Source organism: Stegostoma tigrinum, chromosome 10 (assembly GCF_030684315.1).
Source record: "Stegostoma tigrinum isolate sSteTig4 chromosome 10, sSteTig4.hap1, whole genome shotgun sequence".
Classification (NCBI taxonomy): domain Eukaryota; kingdom Metazoa; phylum Chordata; class Chondrichthyes; order Orectolobiformes; family Stegostomatidae; genus Stegostoma; species Stegostoma tigrinum.
In genome coordinates this window covers 87006039-87025680 of record NC_081363.1, presented here as the reverse complement: position 1 = coordinate 87025680, position 19642 = coordinate 87006039, and the positions used below count along the sequence as shown (strand labels likewise).

General features: G+C 40.8%; 1 protein-coding gene across 10 annotated transcripts in view; it reads right to left on the bottom strand.

The window, feature by feature from the left end:
• The window catches only part of LOC125455365 (tau-tubulin kinase 2-like), a 232414-nt gene that overhangs the window by 17091 nt on the left and 195681 nt on the right, over positions 1–19642 (bottom strand). For 9 of the 10 annotated variants that reach the window (XM_059649366.1, XM_048537190.2, XM_059649361.1 and 6 more), the window contains one exon: positions 17679–17924. The exons of the other annotated variant lie outside the window; for it this stretch is intronic. In XM_059649366.1, the coding sequence (XP_059505349.1) occupies positions 17679–17924 (246 nt within the window). The remainder of the gene's footprint in view (positions 1–17678; positions 17925–19642) is intronic. 10 annotated transcript variants of the gene reach the window in all.

The window sequence follows — 19642 nt, the reverse complement described above, 5'->3', positions numbered from 1 at the left end:
CACAACCTCGGTCTTCCCCAAGGGTCCAATCTTCAGTGAGTGTAAAGCATCAGAACGAAGTGTTAACAGAGACACATCCAAACCTGTACCACTGGGTAGGTTCATTCAGGTGCAACTGAAAGCAAGCAGTCCATTCACTGGTTTATATTTGCATAAAAGAGTGAGGGAGAGCTAAGTGCACTGTAAAAAACTGCACGAGTCGAAAGGTTGCTCTTTCCAGGCCAGACCTGTGATTTAAATGCATAATTCATGCTGATTATTCACTATTTTACTGAATTAAGGCAGCACTATCACCTTTCGGACGAGACTTTGAATAAGAGTTTCTGTTTGAAGAATAGTGCAATTCCTTAATATTTAACCCTCAACCACCTTCAAGGCAGATTGTATCAGTGATAATGGGAACGGCAGATGCTGGAGAATCCAAGATAACAAAAAGTGTGGAGCTGGATGAACACAGCAGGTCAAGCAGCATCTCAGGAGCACCCTCTCTGATGAAGGGTCTAGGCCCGAAACATCAGCTTTTGTGCTCCGGAGATGCTGCTTGGCCTGCTGTGTTCATCCAGCTCCACACTTTGTTTTCAAGGCAGATTGATTGTTCAGTCAGGAACATGCAAACGGGAGTAGGCTATTCAGCCCATCAAACTTGTTCTACCATTCAATGTGATCATGGCTGATTAAACATTTCAATGTCTTTTGCCCATTCCAACCCCATCGCTCTGTACAATTTTGGCAATCACAAATCCATCAATCTCGGTCTTAAACATACTCCAAGACTGAAATACCACAGTTCACTGCAGAGAATTTTGAAAGTTCACAACCCTGAGTTAAAGAATTTCTCCTTGATCCAGTCCTAAATGGCATCCCATTATTTTTAAACTGTGTACTCTGTTTCTAGACTCCCCATCTAGGGAGAACATCTTACCCTCTCACTCACTCTCCCCCGCAGCACGTGCAGCCCTCCGCTCCAATCCCAACCTCACCATAAAACCCGCAGACAAGGGTGGCACAGTTATAGTATGGTGCACTGACCTTTACATCGCTGAGGCCAGACACCAACTTTCCGTCACCACCTCCTACCACCCCCTGGATCATGACCCCACCCCCAAGCACCAAACCATCTACAACCTCAACACCTCAGGTGACCTCCCACCCATAGCCTCTAACCTCATTGTTCCCCGTCCCCGCACCGCCTGCTTCTATCTCCTTCCCAAAATCCACAAACCTGCTTGCCCTGGTCAACCCATTGTCTCCACCTGCTCCTGCCCCACCAAACCTATCTTCATCTATCTGGACTCTATTTTCTCCCTCTTGGTCCAGGAACTCCCAACCTACGTCTGTGACACCACCCACGCCCTCCACCTCTTCCAGAACTTCCAATTCCCTAGTCCCCAACACCTCATTTTTCACTATGGATGTCCAGTCCCTATACACCTGCATTCCCCATGCAGATGCCCTAAAGACCCTCCGTTTCTTCCTGTCCCATAGACCCGACCAGTCCCCCTCCACCGATGCCCTCATCTGCCTAGCTGAACTAGTCTTCATCCTCAACAACTTCTCTTTTGATTCCTCCCACTTCCCACAGACCAAGGGGGTGGCCATGGTTACCCACATGGGCGCAAGCTATGGCTGCCTCTTTGCAGATTACATGGAACAATCCTGCTTCCGTACCTACACTGGTCCTAAACCCCACCTCTTCCTCCATTACATTGATAATTGTATCGGGCCCACCTCGTGCTCCCACGAGGAGCTCGAACAGTTCATCCACTTCACTAATACCTTCCATGCGAACCTCAAGTTCACCTGGACTATCTCTAACACTTTCCTCACTTCCTGGACCTCTGTCTCCATCTCAGGCAACCACCTAGAACCGATATCCATTTCAAGACCACCAACTCCCACAGCTACCTAGAATACACCTCCTCCCACCCACCTTCCTGCAAAAATGCTATCCCTATTCCCAATTCTTTTGTCTCCACCACATCTGCTCCCAGGATAAGGCATTCCACTCCCATACATCTCAGATGTCCTCATTTTTCAAGGACCGCAACTTACCCCGACAGTGGTCAAGAACGCCCTCAACCGTGTCTCCTGCATTTCCCGCAACCCATCCCTCATACCCAGTCCCCGCAATAACCACCAAAAGAGAATCCCCCGTGTTGTCTCGTACCACCCCACCAACCTCCGGATCCAACACATCATCCTCCGACACTTCTGCCATCTGCAATCCGACCCCACCACCAAAGACATTTTTCCATCCCCACCCTTGTCTGCTTTCCAGAGTGAACACTCTCTCCGTGATTCCCTTGTCAACTTCATGCTCCCCTCCAAGCCCACCACACCCGACACTTTCCCCTGCAACCACAGGAAGTGCTACACCTGCCCCCATACCTTCTCCTTCACCGCCATCTTAGGGTCAAGAAGACTTTCCACATCAAGCAGATGTGGTATACTGCATCCGCTCTGCCCATCGTGGCCTCCTCTGCATTGGGAAACAAAGCGGAGGCTTGGGGACCGCTTTGCAGAACACCTACGCTCAGTTCGCATAAGCAACTGCACCTCCCAGCTGCAAACCATTTCAACACCCCCTCCCATTCCTTGCACAGCAACATGTCCATCCTGGGCCTCCTGCAGTGCCACAACGACGCCACCCGAAGGATGCAGGAACAGCAACTCATACTCCACTTGGGAACCCTGTGGCCCAATGGTATCAATGTGGATTTCACAAGCATCAAAATCTCCCCTCCCCCTACCGCATCCCAAAACCAGCCCAACTTGTCCCTGCCTCCCTAACCTCCTCTTCCTCTCACCTATACCCCCTCCCACCTCAAGCCACACCTCCATTTCCTTCCTAACCTCCTCCCACCCCCTCGACCTGTCTGTTCTCCCCAGTCTGACCTATCCCCTCCCTACTTCCCAAGCTCTACACTTTGTAACCCACATCTATCCTGAACATCCTCTTATTCTGTAAGCTTCAATGAGATTACCTCTCATTCTCTGAAACCAGCCAATGCACTCTTCAAAGGACAGTGCTGCCACATCATGGGAACCTTCACTGCACTGCCCCTACAATATCGTTCTTGAGATAAAGGAGACAAAACTGCACACAGTACTCTTGCTGCAGTCTAACCAACCTCAAATACAATTTAACTAAGACGTCACTACTCCCATCATCAAATTCTCTTGCAATTAATGCCAACATTACATTAGCCTTTCTAAGAGCTTGTTGCAACCACATTAACTTTCATTGACATATCAACACCACTACCTAGGCCCCTTTGCACATTCACACTTTCCAGCTGGTTACCATTTAATAAATACTCTTACTCAAACTAAAGTGGATTACGGATTACATCATATTCTTCCACATTGTATTCCATATACTACTAATCCTTATGGTACCCTATTAGTCACAGCCTCCTAATACAAGTCTAAGTTGTCTTCTGTTAGTCAATCATTAATCTGTTGCTTTCTTTCTCATGTGCTTTAATTCTTCCAACCAACCTCCTTTGGGGGTCTTTAACAAAAGTCGTCTGAAAATTGAAGTATACTATGCCTGTCAGCACTATCAATTTTGTTTGTCAAACACTATTTTCCATGCACAAATTCATAGTGACCATGCCCAGATCATTATTATTATCCAGGTGCCTATTTATCCATCCATTATAACTGATTCTTGCATTGACCCACAACCGTTCTCTTGCTAACTGGTCTGTAGTTCCCAGTTTTCTTTTGCTCCTTTCTTATAAGGCTGGGTGTTATTTGCTACCTTCCATTGTCCAGGAATCATTCTGGAATCCATCAAATTTTAGAAGATAGTCACCAATTCATTAATTATTACTATAGTCACCTCAGTTCAACAGTCTGGAATGTAGACCATCAGTTCTTAGGGATATATCAACTTTCAGCCCCATTAATTCTTCCAATACAACCTGCATACTATTCACGCTACACACTTGGATCTCTGGGGAATTTCTTCATCAGTGAAAACAATCACAAAGTAATTGCTCTTAATGCTGTTTTAAATGACCTTGACATTCACATTACAACACTTCAAAAATTTTGCATTGACTATGAAGTGTTATGAATGACCTTGGGCTGTAAATGGAACTGTAAAAATGTAAGCTTTTTAGTGTACACTTTAGATGGCATTGTGCACAGAACAAAGCTTTGGCCCTCATTAGAAACACAATGCATATAAATGAAAGATTCTGGTTCTATCTAGACAATGGCAGGAATGCAATAGTGCTAAACTTGAAAAAAAGACAAGCTACTCAAAACAGAATTCTGAACACAGAACAAATAATACATACGGATTTGCAAACTGACAATCAAATGTGCATTTTAATATATTGTTCATGTGTAAATAAAGGCAGGGTCCATTCATGTTCAAAGGTCACTGAACCCCTCAATAATTAAATCTTTGCACCATCAAATTAGTGTTTGCATGCATTGTTAACTTAAGTGTTGGGAAAAATCATAGCCAATAAATACAGGATACAAATAATTAATAATTGTTTATTGTGAACAATCCTGAAAATATTCTGGAAATCCCATGTCTTGCAAGTTAAATAAACATGTTTTTTCAACAGATTAACATGGAATATTAACTTAATTATTTTGTAACATAGTCATTAACTAATGTACAGAGTTACAGCTGAAATTAGGTACTTTTGAATATATTCTGTAGCATGTCTAATGCATAAACAGAAGTCAGAAGACTTATATTTTCTTCAATATAGATAAAGCTTACAAATTGTTGAAGAGCTGTAGTATAGATTCCACATTATCTTCCTTGAGATGCATCAGCTCCATCATCACTGGATGATATCTTTAAATTCCATTTGTGTTTGCTTTCTATAGGGTTCTGATTTGTGACACCCTGAAGCAGCGAGTAGTGAAGTGGAGGTGTAACAGTAGAATATGCCCAACTTAAGTATTCTATGTTAAATGCTCCTTATACTAGGCAATGTTTTGTACTTGCATGCTGATACTGGAGTTGAAACCAATTTCAATGCTCACACTGTATCCAGCATCTGACATACAAAGTTATCTGTGCCCTTGCTCTGGGGCCAGAATGTGGGTAAAGAACAATACTTCCACATTTTGGTCAACTTCTCTCTCTTACCTGCCCTCATATTGTGGATGATATCACTTCTCAACAGAAATTGTTTCTCATTCCTCAACTATGCTCAGAAATATGTTCTCAACATGGATTTACTTTCTATGCCTTCTTTGGTGTTACCAGAGTTCTTGCTGGTTAAACTTTCTCCTTCACTAACAAATTATTATTGCACCTAAATGTAGGACATGTGTAGAAAAATCATCTGTGGAGGTACAAGGACAGTTCACTGATTAATAAAAAACAATTGAAGAACCACATGACAATGCAATGCTACAATTAAAATTTTTTCTGAAAAAGCACCAGATTATGTTTCAAAACATTTAAAATGCTTTACAGCTGCATTATAACACACATTGTGTATCATATAATAAGGGTGACATTCTTGTATAAACATGTCAGACAGCACAATGGAAAAAAAAACTTACCAGAAGTTGAATAGTCAGAGGATAGTTCTGATCATCCAAAATCACCCTTCGCTTATCCTTACATGCATATTATTTTCTTGCACACTGATGCTTTTACTTTGTCCACATTCTTCTTGCTGTCTCCAGGCTTTTTTCCAACATGTGCAACTTTATTTACTTTCAATGGAGATTATACTAAACCAACCACACTAAGCAGAATCACTCTCACTTTTATGTTGTGTCCGTAAGTAAATCTGTGAGACAGGTGGGTTGAGTGCTTGCAAACGTATGTGCAAGCCAGAGTGGCAAATAGTGTCAACTGCAGAATAACCTTCTGAAAAGTGTTCACTTTAGGAAATCATAGCAACATAGGAAGGAAAAGAGAAGCGGATATGTAATTCAGGCTTTCAAACCTGCCATTTAATAAGATCATGACTAATCGTGTTGTGGTCTGAATTCCACTCTCCTGTGTCCCAATCTCTTGGTATTCACCCTATTAAGTGTCCTCAAGGTTTTTTGTATGTGCTAATAATATAACTTCTTATTCTTCTAAATACCTATGAGTAATGGCCCAACTTGTTCAACCTTTCTTTCTAAGATAAGCCCATCATCTAATGAAGGAGTCGAGTGAACTTTCTCTGAACTGCTTCTAATGCAATTACATTGTTTTTGAAAATAAGAAGTCCAAAACTGTACACTGTAGTCCAGATGCAGTCTCACCAAGGACTTGTACAGTTGTAGTAAAATGTCCCTCCCTTATATTCCATATTCTTTGTCATAAATGCCAATATTCCACCTGTTGTGCCTACACTATCTTTATGTGATTCAGTTGCAAAGACACCCAGATCCTCCCATGCTACACAATTCTGCAACTCTCTCCATTTAAATAACATAATGCTTTTGTATTATCCCTTTATTTAAAAGAGTCAAATTTCTGCTTCCTCATTTAATCCATCTATAGCCCGTTATACATTGCTTGTCTTATTTCCTACCTGAGTATCGTCAGTAAGTTTAGCCACCACACGTCGTCCCTTCGTCATCGTTGTAGATCTAGTTTATAGCAGAACCCTAGAATTCTACTAGTTATAAACCACTAACCTGAGATATACCCATTTATCACTGCTCTCTGTTAGCTACTCAAATCTTTTATCCATGCTAATACATTAAACACCATACCACAAATTGTTATTTTGTGTTCTAAGTTTTGTTGCAGCACCTTAATAAATAACTTTTGGAAATCAAAGTACATGGCATCTACAAGCTTCCCTTAATTCACCATTTTTGTACACCTTTAAATAACTTCATAAAAGTTTATTTTTTGCTAAACCAGGCTGTCTCTGCCTGAATCCATCTTAAATTTCTAAAATGAAGTTGTAAACTCCTAGCTAAATAGATTCTAGCAATTTTCAAATAAGAGTGTGTTGGGCTAACTGGCATATAATCCCTGCTGTGTGTCATCCTCTTTTCTCAAGAAGAATGCCACATTTGGGATCCATCCATACTTGAAAGTATTTTGGAAAAATCGTAACTAACATCTTTACTATCTCTGCAGTGCAGGGCATGGGATTCATCTTTTGGTCATTTCCTAGCTCCTTTCCTCTGGTGATGGTTATTGTTGAAGATCACCCCTCCATTTCACCTTTCCATTCTCAAGTAACTTAGGGAAACTTCTGAAGTTTTCTATAGGGAAGACAGTTGAAAATACTTGTTCAAAACTTTTTCCATTTCCTTGTTTCTCATCTTTAATTTCACTCAGTCTCTAGAGGTCCAATACTTTTGAAAGATTTGTAGAAACTCTTACTATGTTTTTCTATTTCTAGCTAGCTTTACCTATCACTCAATTTCTCTCCTAATACTGAGATGAGGAGGAATTTCTTCAGAGGAGCGAATATTTGGAATTTTCTACCATGAATGGCTGAGGAAGCCCAGTCATTACGCATGTTCAAGAGAAAGATCAAAAGATATCCAAATACTAATGACATACAAGAAATATGGGGTTTGTCCAATGTAATGGTGGTGAGGTAGATGAATGTTGTACAGGCTTGAGGGGCTGAACTGCCGACTCTGTGTCCACATTTCCATTTTCGTTCAAACTGTCATTTTTTGCTGGTTCAGAAAACCAGTAAAATCTTCAAACCTGCCACTAATCTTCATAGAATTATACAATATTTCTTTCAATCAGATCCTATCCTTAACTTCCTATTTAGCCACAAATGATACACCCTTCCAAATTTATTCATTCATGGGACTTGAGCATCACTGGCTGGCCAACATTTATCAATCAATAATCTCTGCTGAGAGGTATTAAATGTCCCTTTAAAAGCCAATGACTGTATACCTCCTGTGTTACATTTTAACCTATTTTCCTAGTTCATTTAAGCTAACACTGACTTTATACTCATAATTAATTACCTTTATTTAGTTTTAAAGCTTGAGTTGTAGACCCAAGCATTTCCCCTTCAAACTACACACAAAATGCAGCTTTTCTGTTCTTCTGATGCTGCATGGCCTGTGTTCCCCCAACCCCACACTTTGTTATCTCTGACTCCAACATCTGCAGTTTTTGCTATCTCACAAAATTACATCATATTATGAACTCTCATGCCAAAGCCTTCCTTAACTCTGTGGTTACAAGGTAATCTGGTTTCAATGAACATCACTAGGAGCAGTAAAACCTGCTTCCTCGCTGACACTTGAACTGTCCTGAATACATTCAATTAACTCATTTTCATGTTATTTTTACCACTCTGATTCAGACATTCGGCATGCAGATTAATGTCACCCATACTTATTATTATGGTACCTTTCTTACTTATCCCATTTATTCCTATGTATTTCGTCTTACCATGTAACTACTGTTATGGTCCCATAAAGTACTCCCTCAAGTCATCTCATCTTTTATCTACTGGTGCCATTCAAATTTGACCTCTGTTCTTTCTTTCCACACTCTGGTTATTGTTCTCCAAATTGTAAACCCCCTTCAGTACTCTGGTTTTCAGCTATAGGAAACTCTATTAATTGCTGACTATAGGGTCTTTAACTATCACAACATTCCTGTAGTGATTTTAATGAGGTTGGCCAGATGGACCTTATGAATTCATTGACTGGGCAGGATTAACAGCCCCAATCAGGGAACCCAAGCTGACAGATATAAATAGGAATGTCACAGGCTCCATCACTCAAAGCTGGTTCCGAGGAAGCTGAATAAGTGTCAAGGCATTTCTGCTTAGTGACGTGATGCCAGCCTCTATGGTGTTATTTCAGTGGTGATGAGAGAGAAGCACGCTCCTAAAAAAAATTCTCTTGCAACAATCTTTCAGTTGGAATAAGTATTTCAGGCGGATTTTTGGCAAGCTTGATTCATTCACTCCTGCCGTTGAGTATACAGAAAGACGAAATTATTTTTTCTAGGCAAATGGCACTGAAGCAGATGAAAAGCAACAAGTAATTCTCCTGACAGCTTGCAGACTCATAGCGTTTTTTGGTTAAGAGCCAGCTTTCCCTGAGGCACCAGATACTAAAACCTTTCAAGAGTTGACAGATTTCTCACTTCCACGGTAGGCAAATTATTGGAAAGGACTCAGAGATAGGATTTATGATCACTTAGATAGGTACAGTTTGGATTTGTGATTGTCAGCATGGGTTTATGAGGGTAGATCATGCCTCACAAACCTTACTGAATTCTTTGAAGAGGTGAACAGACACATGGATGAAGGCAGAGCAGCGGATGTGGTATACATGGAGTTAAGTAAGGTGTTCAATAAGGTTCCCCATGGTAGGCTCATGCAGAAAGTAAGGAAGCATGGGATGGGGGAAATGCGACAGATTGGATTCAGAATTGACTGACCCTTAGAAGACAAAGGATGGTAGCAGACGGAAAATATTCAACACGGTCTCAGTTACGAGTGGTGTACCACAAGGATCTGTTCTGGGTCCTCTTCTATTTGTGACTTTTGTAAATGATTTGGATGTAAGAGTGGAAGGGTGGATTAGGAAGTTTGCAGACAATACGAAGCTGGGTCGAGTTGTGGATAGTGCGGAGGGCTGTTCTCGGTTACAAAGGGACATTGATAGGATGCAGAGCTGGGCTGAGAAATGCAGATGGAGTTTAACCCTGAAAACTGTGAGGTGATTCATTTTGGAAGGACAAATTTGAAAGCAGAATACAGGGGTTAACGGAAAGATTCTTGGCAGTGTGGGGGAGCAGAGGGATCTTGGGGTTCATGTCCACAGTAACCAAAAACTTGCACCCAGGTGGATAAAGTTGTTAAGGTGTATGGTGTGTTAGCTTTCATTAATAGAGGAATTGAGTTCAAGAGCCGTGAAGTTATGCTCCAGCTATACAAAAGCCTGGTTAGGCCACACCTGGAGTACTGTGTCCAGATCTGGTCGCCCCATTACAGGAAAGATGTGGAAGCGTTGGAAAAGGTGCAGAGGAGATTTACCAGGACATTGCCTGGAATGGAGGGAACATCTTACAAGGAAAGGTTGAGAGCGCTAGGACTTTTCTCTTTAGAACAATGAAGGATAAGAGGTGACTTGATAGAGGTGTACAAAATGATCAGAGATATAGATAGACTGGGAGGGCCAGAGGCTTTTTCCTAGGGTGGAAGTGGCTATTGTGAGGATGCATAGTTTTAAAGTGACTGGAGGTAGATATCAGGGTGACGTCAGAGGTAGGTTCTTCACCCAGACAGTGGTAGTGGCGTGGAATGCATTGCGGAGAGGGTAGTGGAGTCGGCCTCATTAGGGGCATTTAAGCGACTATTAGATGGACATATGGATGATAGCACACGGTAGGGATGGAGGTTAGATAGACCTTCGGTTTAGGGCAAAGGTTTGTCACAACATCATAGGCTGAAGAGCCTGTACTGTCCTATGTAGTTAAGGAATACTATGACCACTAATTCGGAAACGTTATTGGTTTTACTCGGCAATTCAAGAACCAAGAAAATCCATATCAGGATTTCTGGCAGAGGCATAGGACTTTCTTTTAACCCTTAATGAGATACTGAGAAACCATTTTGTATGTTGGATTAACGATGTAACAATGAAAAAGTGCCTACTAGCTGAAGCCCAACTGGACTTAAAATCAGTAGCAGTTCGTGTTTGATCAGTGGACAATGCTGCACGTGATGCATGAGTTGCAGGTTATTCCAATCGAAGTGGACATCCTCATCATTCCAACTTTGCTTAAGTGATGTTCCCCAAGCTAAGACAATTGCATAGCCTCATATCCTGAGCTGACGGACTCTTGGTCAGTCCGCAGCAAAACCCCAAAAACAAAGCCAAGCTTTCAGCCAAACAGTTCAAGTTTTCTTCTGGATCTCAGATGGCAAGCCATTGTAGTTGCTGCTGGTATGTCGACTTGAGGCAGCAAAACAGTCCCCAGACCTAAACGGAGTAAGAGTACTCATAAGCCAGTATCCAGGAGGATGCACAAGTTGGAAAGTCCGCCCGCACCTGGTTTGGAACAGTTAAACTGCTTCCCAACATCCAAATCGGAACCAAATTAAACATCAGGTTAAATGATCACCTGGTTCTAATGAAGGTCAATACCAGCGTGACTATTTCAGTTATCGCAGAACCAGTCTTTAACAAAATTTGCTCTGGACTCCAATCCTTAATTTTGCTCAAGACCTTACCTATATGAAAACCTATACTGGGGAACCTTAACAGATTAAGGGTACATCTCCAGTCCTAGTCTTGTATGAGAAGTAGCTGATTTAATTACCAATGATTTTAGCAAAAGGCTCAGGCCGAAGCTTGATGAGGAGAAATTTGTTGAGAAAGATTCACTCGATTGGTTCAACATTTTTCGGGTAGAAAACGGCTGCCTGAATGAAGTCCTAATTAAATGCTCAGAGGCTTTTCAGGAAGGTCTAGGTACTTTCAAGGGAGCGAAAGCCAGCTTGCATGTTAACCAGGAAGCAATTCCACAATTCTGCAACCCCCCTCTAGCCAGTGCCAGTGGCCTTACGTGTAAAAGTAGGGGCAGAATTCAGGAGGCTGAAAGTGAAGGGATCATCAATCTGTCCAGTTTGTGGAATGGGCAGCACCTGTTGCACTGATTGTAAAGTCCGATTGATCGGTTTGTCTTTTTTGGGATTTTAAACAGACAATAAACTGGTTGTCACTGCTGGACAAATATGCAATCCCTCGCATGAACAATTTATACACAAAGCTAATAGGGGTCTCTCCTTCACAAAGCTGGACATCAGCCCTTGTACTTGTGCTTGTACCTGCGGTTAGATGAGGATTCCCAGAAGTATGCTACAATTAATATCCATTAGCGTTAATGGTACTAATTAGTGTTAATTGTACCAATATACAAGGCTGCATTTGGGATACTGGTCAGTTGGTGCAATTTTTCATCAAATGATGGAAAACATTTTATAAAAGGTCTATCCCTAGTTGCTATTCATCTAGAGGATGTGCTAATAACAGGAACACCAATAAGGAACATTTAGAAAACTTGGGCATAGTCCTTAAATATTTTTCCAGGCAAGCATATGCCTTAGAAGGGTAAAACGTGTGTGTCAGGCACTGCAAGTGAACTACTTGGGCTACACAGAGTCGATCATGTCATAGCAGAGCTTAGATCTTTCCTTAGGATAGTGAATTATTACCTAAAGTTCATAGGTAATCTGATCTCCATCCTGGCACCTTTGCATCAACTCTTCCAAAGCCTTGGAAATGGTCTCATTGCCAAGCCATAGCTTTCGGGGAAGTAAAGAAACAGCTATCATCCTCTAAGGTTTTGGCACACTATGATCCCAAGCCAGACATTCAATGCCTCCTTATGCAGCATCGGGGTAATATTAGCTTACAGGTGGCCCAATGAAGAGGAACATCCAATAGCATGTGCATCCAGGGCTTTGGCTAATGTAGAGCATAAATAGTCCCAGATAGGGAAGGAAGAATGTGGTGATCATGTTTAGAGTCAGGGAGTTCCACCAATATTATTACAATGTAAATGTGGAATAATAACAGACCATAAACCCCCGCTATGTATACTGAAGGAGGACAAGGCAGTGCCACCCACAGCTTCAGGCCGAATTCAGTGGTGAGATCTAATACGAAGTGTGTATAATTACAAGTTGAAACATCATCCGGGAGACCAAGTAGCAAATGAGGATACATTGAGCCAACCTCCCACTGGCAGACACACTGCCAGTAGAATCACCACAGAAACAATCATAACCGTTTTAAATTTCTGGACACACTTCCAATCACAGTTGACAATATCAGACTTTGGATGGAGAGAGATCTGGTCCTGGCAAAACTGGAAGGGCTGTTGGTGAGGGAGGGAAACAAAGAGCCATCACGACCAGAACTGAAACTTTTCTGGACGTGGGGAAACAAGTTCACAATAGAGGACAGCATATTATTTTGGCAAGCAACATTCATTGTCCCAAGCAATGGTTGCTGCCAGATACTGGCTGAACTACACCAGGGTCATCCAGAGGTTTCCAAAACGAAGATGTTGGTGAGAAGTTATGTCTAGATGCAGACACAGTTGCATTGGTGGGGCAGTGCCAGAGTGCCAACAAGGACAAAAATTACCCCCAGCAGCACCCCACATTCACAGGAATGTCTGAGTCAACATGGACTCTGTTACACGTTGACAATGCAGAGTGCATTTGTCAAACACGTTACGACAATAGAAGAATTGTGCGCATCTTTTGTAATACACTGACTCCCAGAAGTGCTGGTCATGGACGACAGACTATCATTGACCAGTAGGGAATTTGAATATTTATTAAAGTTAAAGGGTATCCATCATGCAAAGACACTCCATACCAGCCATCATCCAAGTGTCTAACAGAAAAAGCTGTCTATACTTTGAAGGGGTTAAAGAAGCAGCCTACAGCCTCAGTAGATACCAAACTGTCCAATTCTTTATTTATTGAATCACCTGTCATGCAACTACCGGGATAGCTCCAATAGAGTTGCTAATGGGGAGAAGAATCCTCCACCAAGTTAACATTTGATTTTTCGAAACCTTAGAGAGGAAGGAGGCAGAGTCTGGAAATCAATGCCGGACACAATGTAAGAGACAGAGTTTACTTTGGGGACAAAGTCTGGTGTAGGAACAACAAGAATGGCCCTATGGGGTAAGAGACATTGTCAACACAGGGTCTGGTCTAGTGATGTATGAAGTTTGGATAGGTGAGATGATCCTGTACAAACACATGGACCATATGAAAGCTGCAAACTCAAAAACAGTGCAGGAGCGAAATGCACCCAGCTCCTCAACTGCCTTTAACTGTTATCCCTCTCCATCAAGAATTGAAGATACCTCAGAATCTGAGCTAGACCTGGTGGATGTGGCCATCTTGAAGCCTTTGCCACCTGAAAAGGAGAATGAATTTCTTCCAAGATGCTCCAGGTGCAAGAGGCAAGCTACTGTGCATTTCATGCCACCCGTATCAGGAGTGGAGTTGGGAGGAACCTGACCCAGTGCTAAAATGCTCCAGGAGGAGCTAAAAAAAAAAGGGAACTGGCCTATGTCATTAGACATAGAAATTGTAACAAGATCACCCAGGTGGACCTCACAGAATGTGAGTTCCCTGACTGAGGCTGTAAATCTGGTCAAATCAGAGCCTTGGATGACAGAAATAAACAGCAGTGTCAGAGGTTCTTTTCACAGTGAGGGCTGGCTCTGAAGAAACTTGATTAAGGTCAAGGACTTCTCAGGTGTAAATAAAGAATGATTTGATGATGGGATACTAACCTTTGTAGTACTTCAATTATTATTTATTTACTCTGCCTACTTGAGTGGCTTCCTGCATCACTGCTTTCTTGTTATTCACCTTGCAGCAATGACTCCCATGTACAGAAATCTTGAATCTGTTGACCAACTGTAATCAGGTCAATTATATAGAAACCATACATTTCCATAAGCGTATTTTTTTGAAGACAAGTTTCAACATGATATGGAGTGACAAACGAATCCAGCCACATTCATGCCCATCTCAGCCTGGTCAAGATTTTGGTACTTTATGTTTCAATAAAAGTTACCACTAGTGTTACATCTCTTCTTTGGCCTGTGTAAGGAAGGTAAGGGAGAGTAGGGTCAAAGTGTAACAGTCTAGAATCAATTGAGGTTGTTACATCTGAAGAAAAGAGCATCAAACTGGTGGAGACCACAATATCTTGCTCATTTCTGATAACCAAGGAACAACGGCGTACATAATAATACTTACTTCGAATTGCTTTATCTGAATTCTACAATAACAAACTTATCCATATGCCACAGAGATAATGGGAACTGCAGATGCTGGAGAATCCAAGATAACTAAGTGTGGGGCTGGATGAACACAGCAGGCCAAGCATCATCCTAGGAGCACAAAAGCTGACGTTTCGGGCTTAGACCCTTCATCTGAAATGTCAGCTTTTGTGCTCCTAAGATGCTGCTTGACCTGCTGTGTTCATCCAGCCCCACACTGTTATCCAAATGCCACAATTCTGTTTCAGCTTTGAACAAATCATTCTCCAAATATTAATCTGCTATTTTGTAAGAATCACCTCACTACGTAATAAAACATCAGCTGTGCAAGGGAATAAAGAGACTGACCAAGCATTCAGAAGTCATGAATTAAATCAGGAAAAAGGAATTTATCCTAAGAACCATTGCATTAAACTTTTACATTATCATCTGAAACACTGATGACGTGACTCCAGAGGACAACTGTTGGTTACATATTCAGCACAATCTGTCCATGATCAATGACAGTAAAGATCTAACAACAGCATTATGCTTACTCACATAGGAAAGCCAGATAGCAGCAAATTGCTGCAGATTCTGGAATCTGAACTGAAAACAAAAAATTGCTGGAGATCACAGTGGTTCAGGCAGCATCCATGGAGAGAAAGCAAGCTAACATTGAGTCTAGATGACTCTTCATCAGCCAGATTTGCTCAGAATAGCTTTGATACACAATGTTGCATCAACACTGATAAAATGGAAAGCAGGCCATACATCATTAACCTTGGCTGGTATTTTGGTATCAATATGGTACAAGAAGATCATAAGTCATACATGAGCCAATGTATTACGGCTGAACTTGGAAAGATTTTTGGGTAAGGGAATCAAATAGACAGGAAAGTGAAATTAATGCACAAGTTCAGTCATGTTGTTACTGAACAGAGGAAACTCAATAGGCCACCTGGTCTATGCCTGTCCCTATTTCTTCTGCCATGAAGCAACGCTGTCCAAAGAATAATCATGTATGCTCCATTTACAGATGTTGACAAACCTATTCTGTGATTTTGGCAGAGTTCTATGCACAATTTGACTATTAAATCTTTGTTTTTTTTTAAAAGCACATTTATTTTAAACTGCAATGCCTACTACATTGAAAGTAATTCATTCTCTATAAAAAGAGTTGTGGAAAATGCTATTCAAATGCAGGTCATTTCCACCCCCCTGCCCCTTTTTCACTCTTCTTTCTTCATTGTACAGATATATCCTTCCCTAGGTGAAAGAACAGGAAGAGAACCCATTTCAAGAAAGCTGGCAAAATGATCCATGGCTAGACACCATGAAAACGGCACACAATGTCCATTTACTATTGATTCATCAAACATTCTCCCTTTCTGTGGCACTAGAATGTTTCTCATTGTCCAGCTCACAACAATTTTTGTAAATTAAAAGCTTATCTGACCTTCAATCTTCTATTAATGCTCCCATTATTTGAGATTATCCGATCACTGGAAAAAGACTTTGCTTACTTAACCCACCCCACTTTTTAGTTTTAAGAGCCTCCATTGAATCAACATCCTCATCTTATTAATATGAATAACCCTGAATTTCCAAGCATTTGCTTTTCTTTTCCCCCACATCTGTGGTGTCCCAAGAACAGCAAGTGCCTTATTAGTACAAATTCTTTCTTTCGACACCCACAGTTTGATAGAGTCAGTATCAAAAAAACTCTCATCCAATTGATCTTTTGAGTTCCTTCTTGTTTGCAGTGTCATACCACCTTCAGTTAATTCAATATCTAAATCTTTCCCACCAGCATTTATGTAACCTGCAGTACCGCTATGTTTCAGCTTCCAAGTACACTGTTTGTATTAAATGCACCAACAAATCTTCTGAGAGTGTAGTATTCTTCTCAGAATACAGTATTCTTGTAAAGTTAAATATCAACAAACTAATTGATAGATTTATTTCTGATACTTTTTGAATGGTATCTCACTTAATTTTTGTATTTTGCCCATATAACACATTGCAACAAGTTAATAACATGAAACTCCAAGATGGTTCCATGTGACAAAGCAAGTATTATTGTACCAGAAGTACACATAATGTAACAAGACATACCTTCATGACATATCCAAAAATCTTCATGAAAACCTAACATGGCCACCTAGACAGCAGCACATAGGACAGAATTCATTTATAATAGACACAAAATAAAATACATGGGTTTGCAGATGCAATATACATGATTTATGTTTCTCAGTGAATTTAACCTCTTTTCAAGGTGTCATTAAGACCTCAAAATTCCTTTTTTCAAAAAAGGTCAGTTTGATCCATTCAGTTTCTACAGTTTATATGATGCTTTCTCCCTCCATGTTTGAAAATTAGGACTGTATAGAGTGTACATCCTTTTGTTAGAATATACAGCTAAATTTTACTTGTTTGTCTATAACTCATGTTTACAAAAAGATACATATAAATTTTAACACAATGAGGGCTATCAAGCATACCGTTGTCGTTGTGGTTACTGATTGACTTATTACAATAAGCAAATATCTTTTAACAAGCTTTTAGCGCTATTTTGTTCAATAAGTGAGAAAATTCAACTCCATAGTGATTTAACAATCTCAAATACAGACTTAAAGATTTTTTCAATTCTAATAAAAGTCAATGGCATATTTACCAATTCTCATTAAAAGTGGTGAAGTTCTTCCCAAGCAGATAATGTTCCTCAATGCAAATGTTTCTCAACAAATTCCCAGATATTAATGAAATAAAGCAATTACATTTGTAAGTCACTAACTTTAGGATCAGCACAAAAATTTAACAGATGCATTTCTAATCAAATTAAACATTTATTCCTGATACAACACAGGAAAATTTTAAATTAAAAAGCCTCTACTGCAGTAGAAAATACTGTAAAGAAGATAATCTGTTGGTTCACCTGTTGGAGCTGAGCTTTGGTGATGCGAATGATAGAAGGCAGCTTGGCGTGGCCTGGAATGAAGGGTAGCTGCCTGCGACCGGGAGAGCGTGAATAACTGCTCTCAGCTGACTGGCTCCTGTGCAAATCTGACTGCTTCCTGAGAAGTGGATCCGAATCAGAGGAAAGGAATACTACAGGACTGAGGGATCGGAGGGGATTCTGCATCCTTGGAGTGTTGGGATGTGGCAAATGAGTTGTGTTCAGCTGTGAGAACATACGGATGGGAATATGGTGAATTTAAGATTATGGCTGTTTTCTGCTTACATGAAAAAAAATAAAGCAGGAACACTCACACTTCAAAACTACTTTTACATATCGAATTGGCTCAGAATTCAATCTGGAATGATATCAGTGTTCATAATAAAAAGCTAGATTGGTGAAAACAAATTTTCATTCAGATATATAACCAAGCATGCACTGAATTGCAACTCAAAAACAGACAATGCAGCCATTTTTTAGCAGACTGACAATGAATGATTGAAGAAAGGCTCTATCAAGAACCAGAAGATGCTCAAGACAACATTGAAAGCACACTTTGTTTTTATTTCCAGACTTTTAGATCTATTCATTCTTGTTATTTATTACTACTGGGGTAGTTTCTCAGATATTAGCAGCTCAGTCAGCTCTCCCAGGTGGCCATTCTTTCCATGCGAGGCTAGATTTAGAAGGTGAGGGCTCTTATATTGTAATGCCTCTAAGCTAGAAAACTGGAGTTCAAGGCCCACTTAGGTGAGATTTTAATCTGTGTAAAACCCATGCACTTGCAAAGTTACCTACTGCCGCAAACCATACAGTCCTTTAACACTCAAGTCTGCTAAACATTCATGGATGTGAATGTAGCCAGTGTCGCAGAATGAGGATCATGAGTTAGAATCCTTGTACACGCATGATTAGATAATTTTCCGCATGCTAATGTCTGCCCTGCCTGAAATTGGTTGCTACAGCAGATTGTTGGCTTGGATATTTCAGCATTGCACAGCATGGAGCTTTTATTGCTGAAATCTTTCTATGAAAAGCAATTGCTGCACTGTGTCCAGTAGTGATTCTGTCGGCAGTATGGTATCACTTCAGAACCCAATGCCAGTACATCATAAATAAACAGAGAGAAGGTTCTTCAGGGACTGATGAAATATATTCCAGATTGTTAAGTAAGGCAAGGGTGGAAATAGGAGGGGTGCTTACAAAAATTTTCAATTCCACTGTAGCGCTAGGGATTTTCTCGAGGACTACAGGACAGCCAATGTGATACCTTTATTAAAGAGGGGAGCAAGATATAAACCAGAAAACCACAGCCTGTCTAACTTCAGTGGAGGAGAGCTATTGGAAGCAATTGTGAAAGTCAGAACTAATCTTCATTGGGTGAGAAAGGGATCAATCAAGAACAATCAGCATGGTTTTGTTACCAAGGAGTCATTTCTCACCAACCTGATTGAATTTTTTGAAGAGGTGGCCAGGGTTGTACATGAGGCCAATGCTTTTGATGTAGTCTACTTGGATTTCAGAAAGGCTTTTAATAAGGATTCACATTTACTTGCATTCATACTTGCATTGAAGAAAGCAAAGGCTGGGTAAATTAGATCTTGGGATGAGGAGATAAAAAGCTCAGTAAAGAACATCAACATTATCTGGAATTTAGGAGAATGAAGGGCGATCTCAATGAAAGGTTCAAGTTTCTGAAGGATCTTGCTAAGATCAGCAGAGAGATTGTTTCCACTGGGACTGGAATAATTAGGTAGCTGTTTTTGACTAGCACAGACATGACAGGCTAAAAGGCCATTTTCTGTCCTGTAGATCTTTCTGACTCAAATGACACTTATAGGGGTGCCCTGTATCTGGTTATGTAAAGTGGCATGGACATGACCATAATAAGCAGCCGATGCCTGCTTACAAGATGGCAGACAGAAGTTAAGCAAAACGAACAC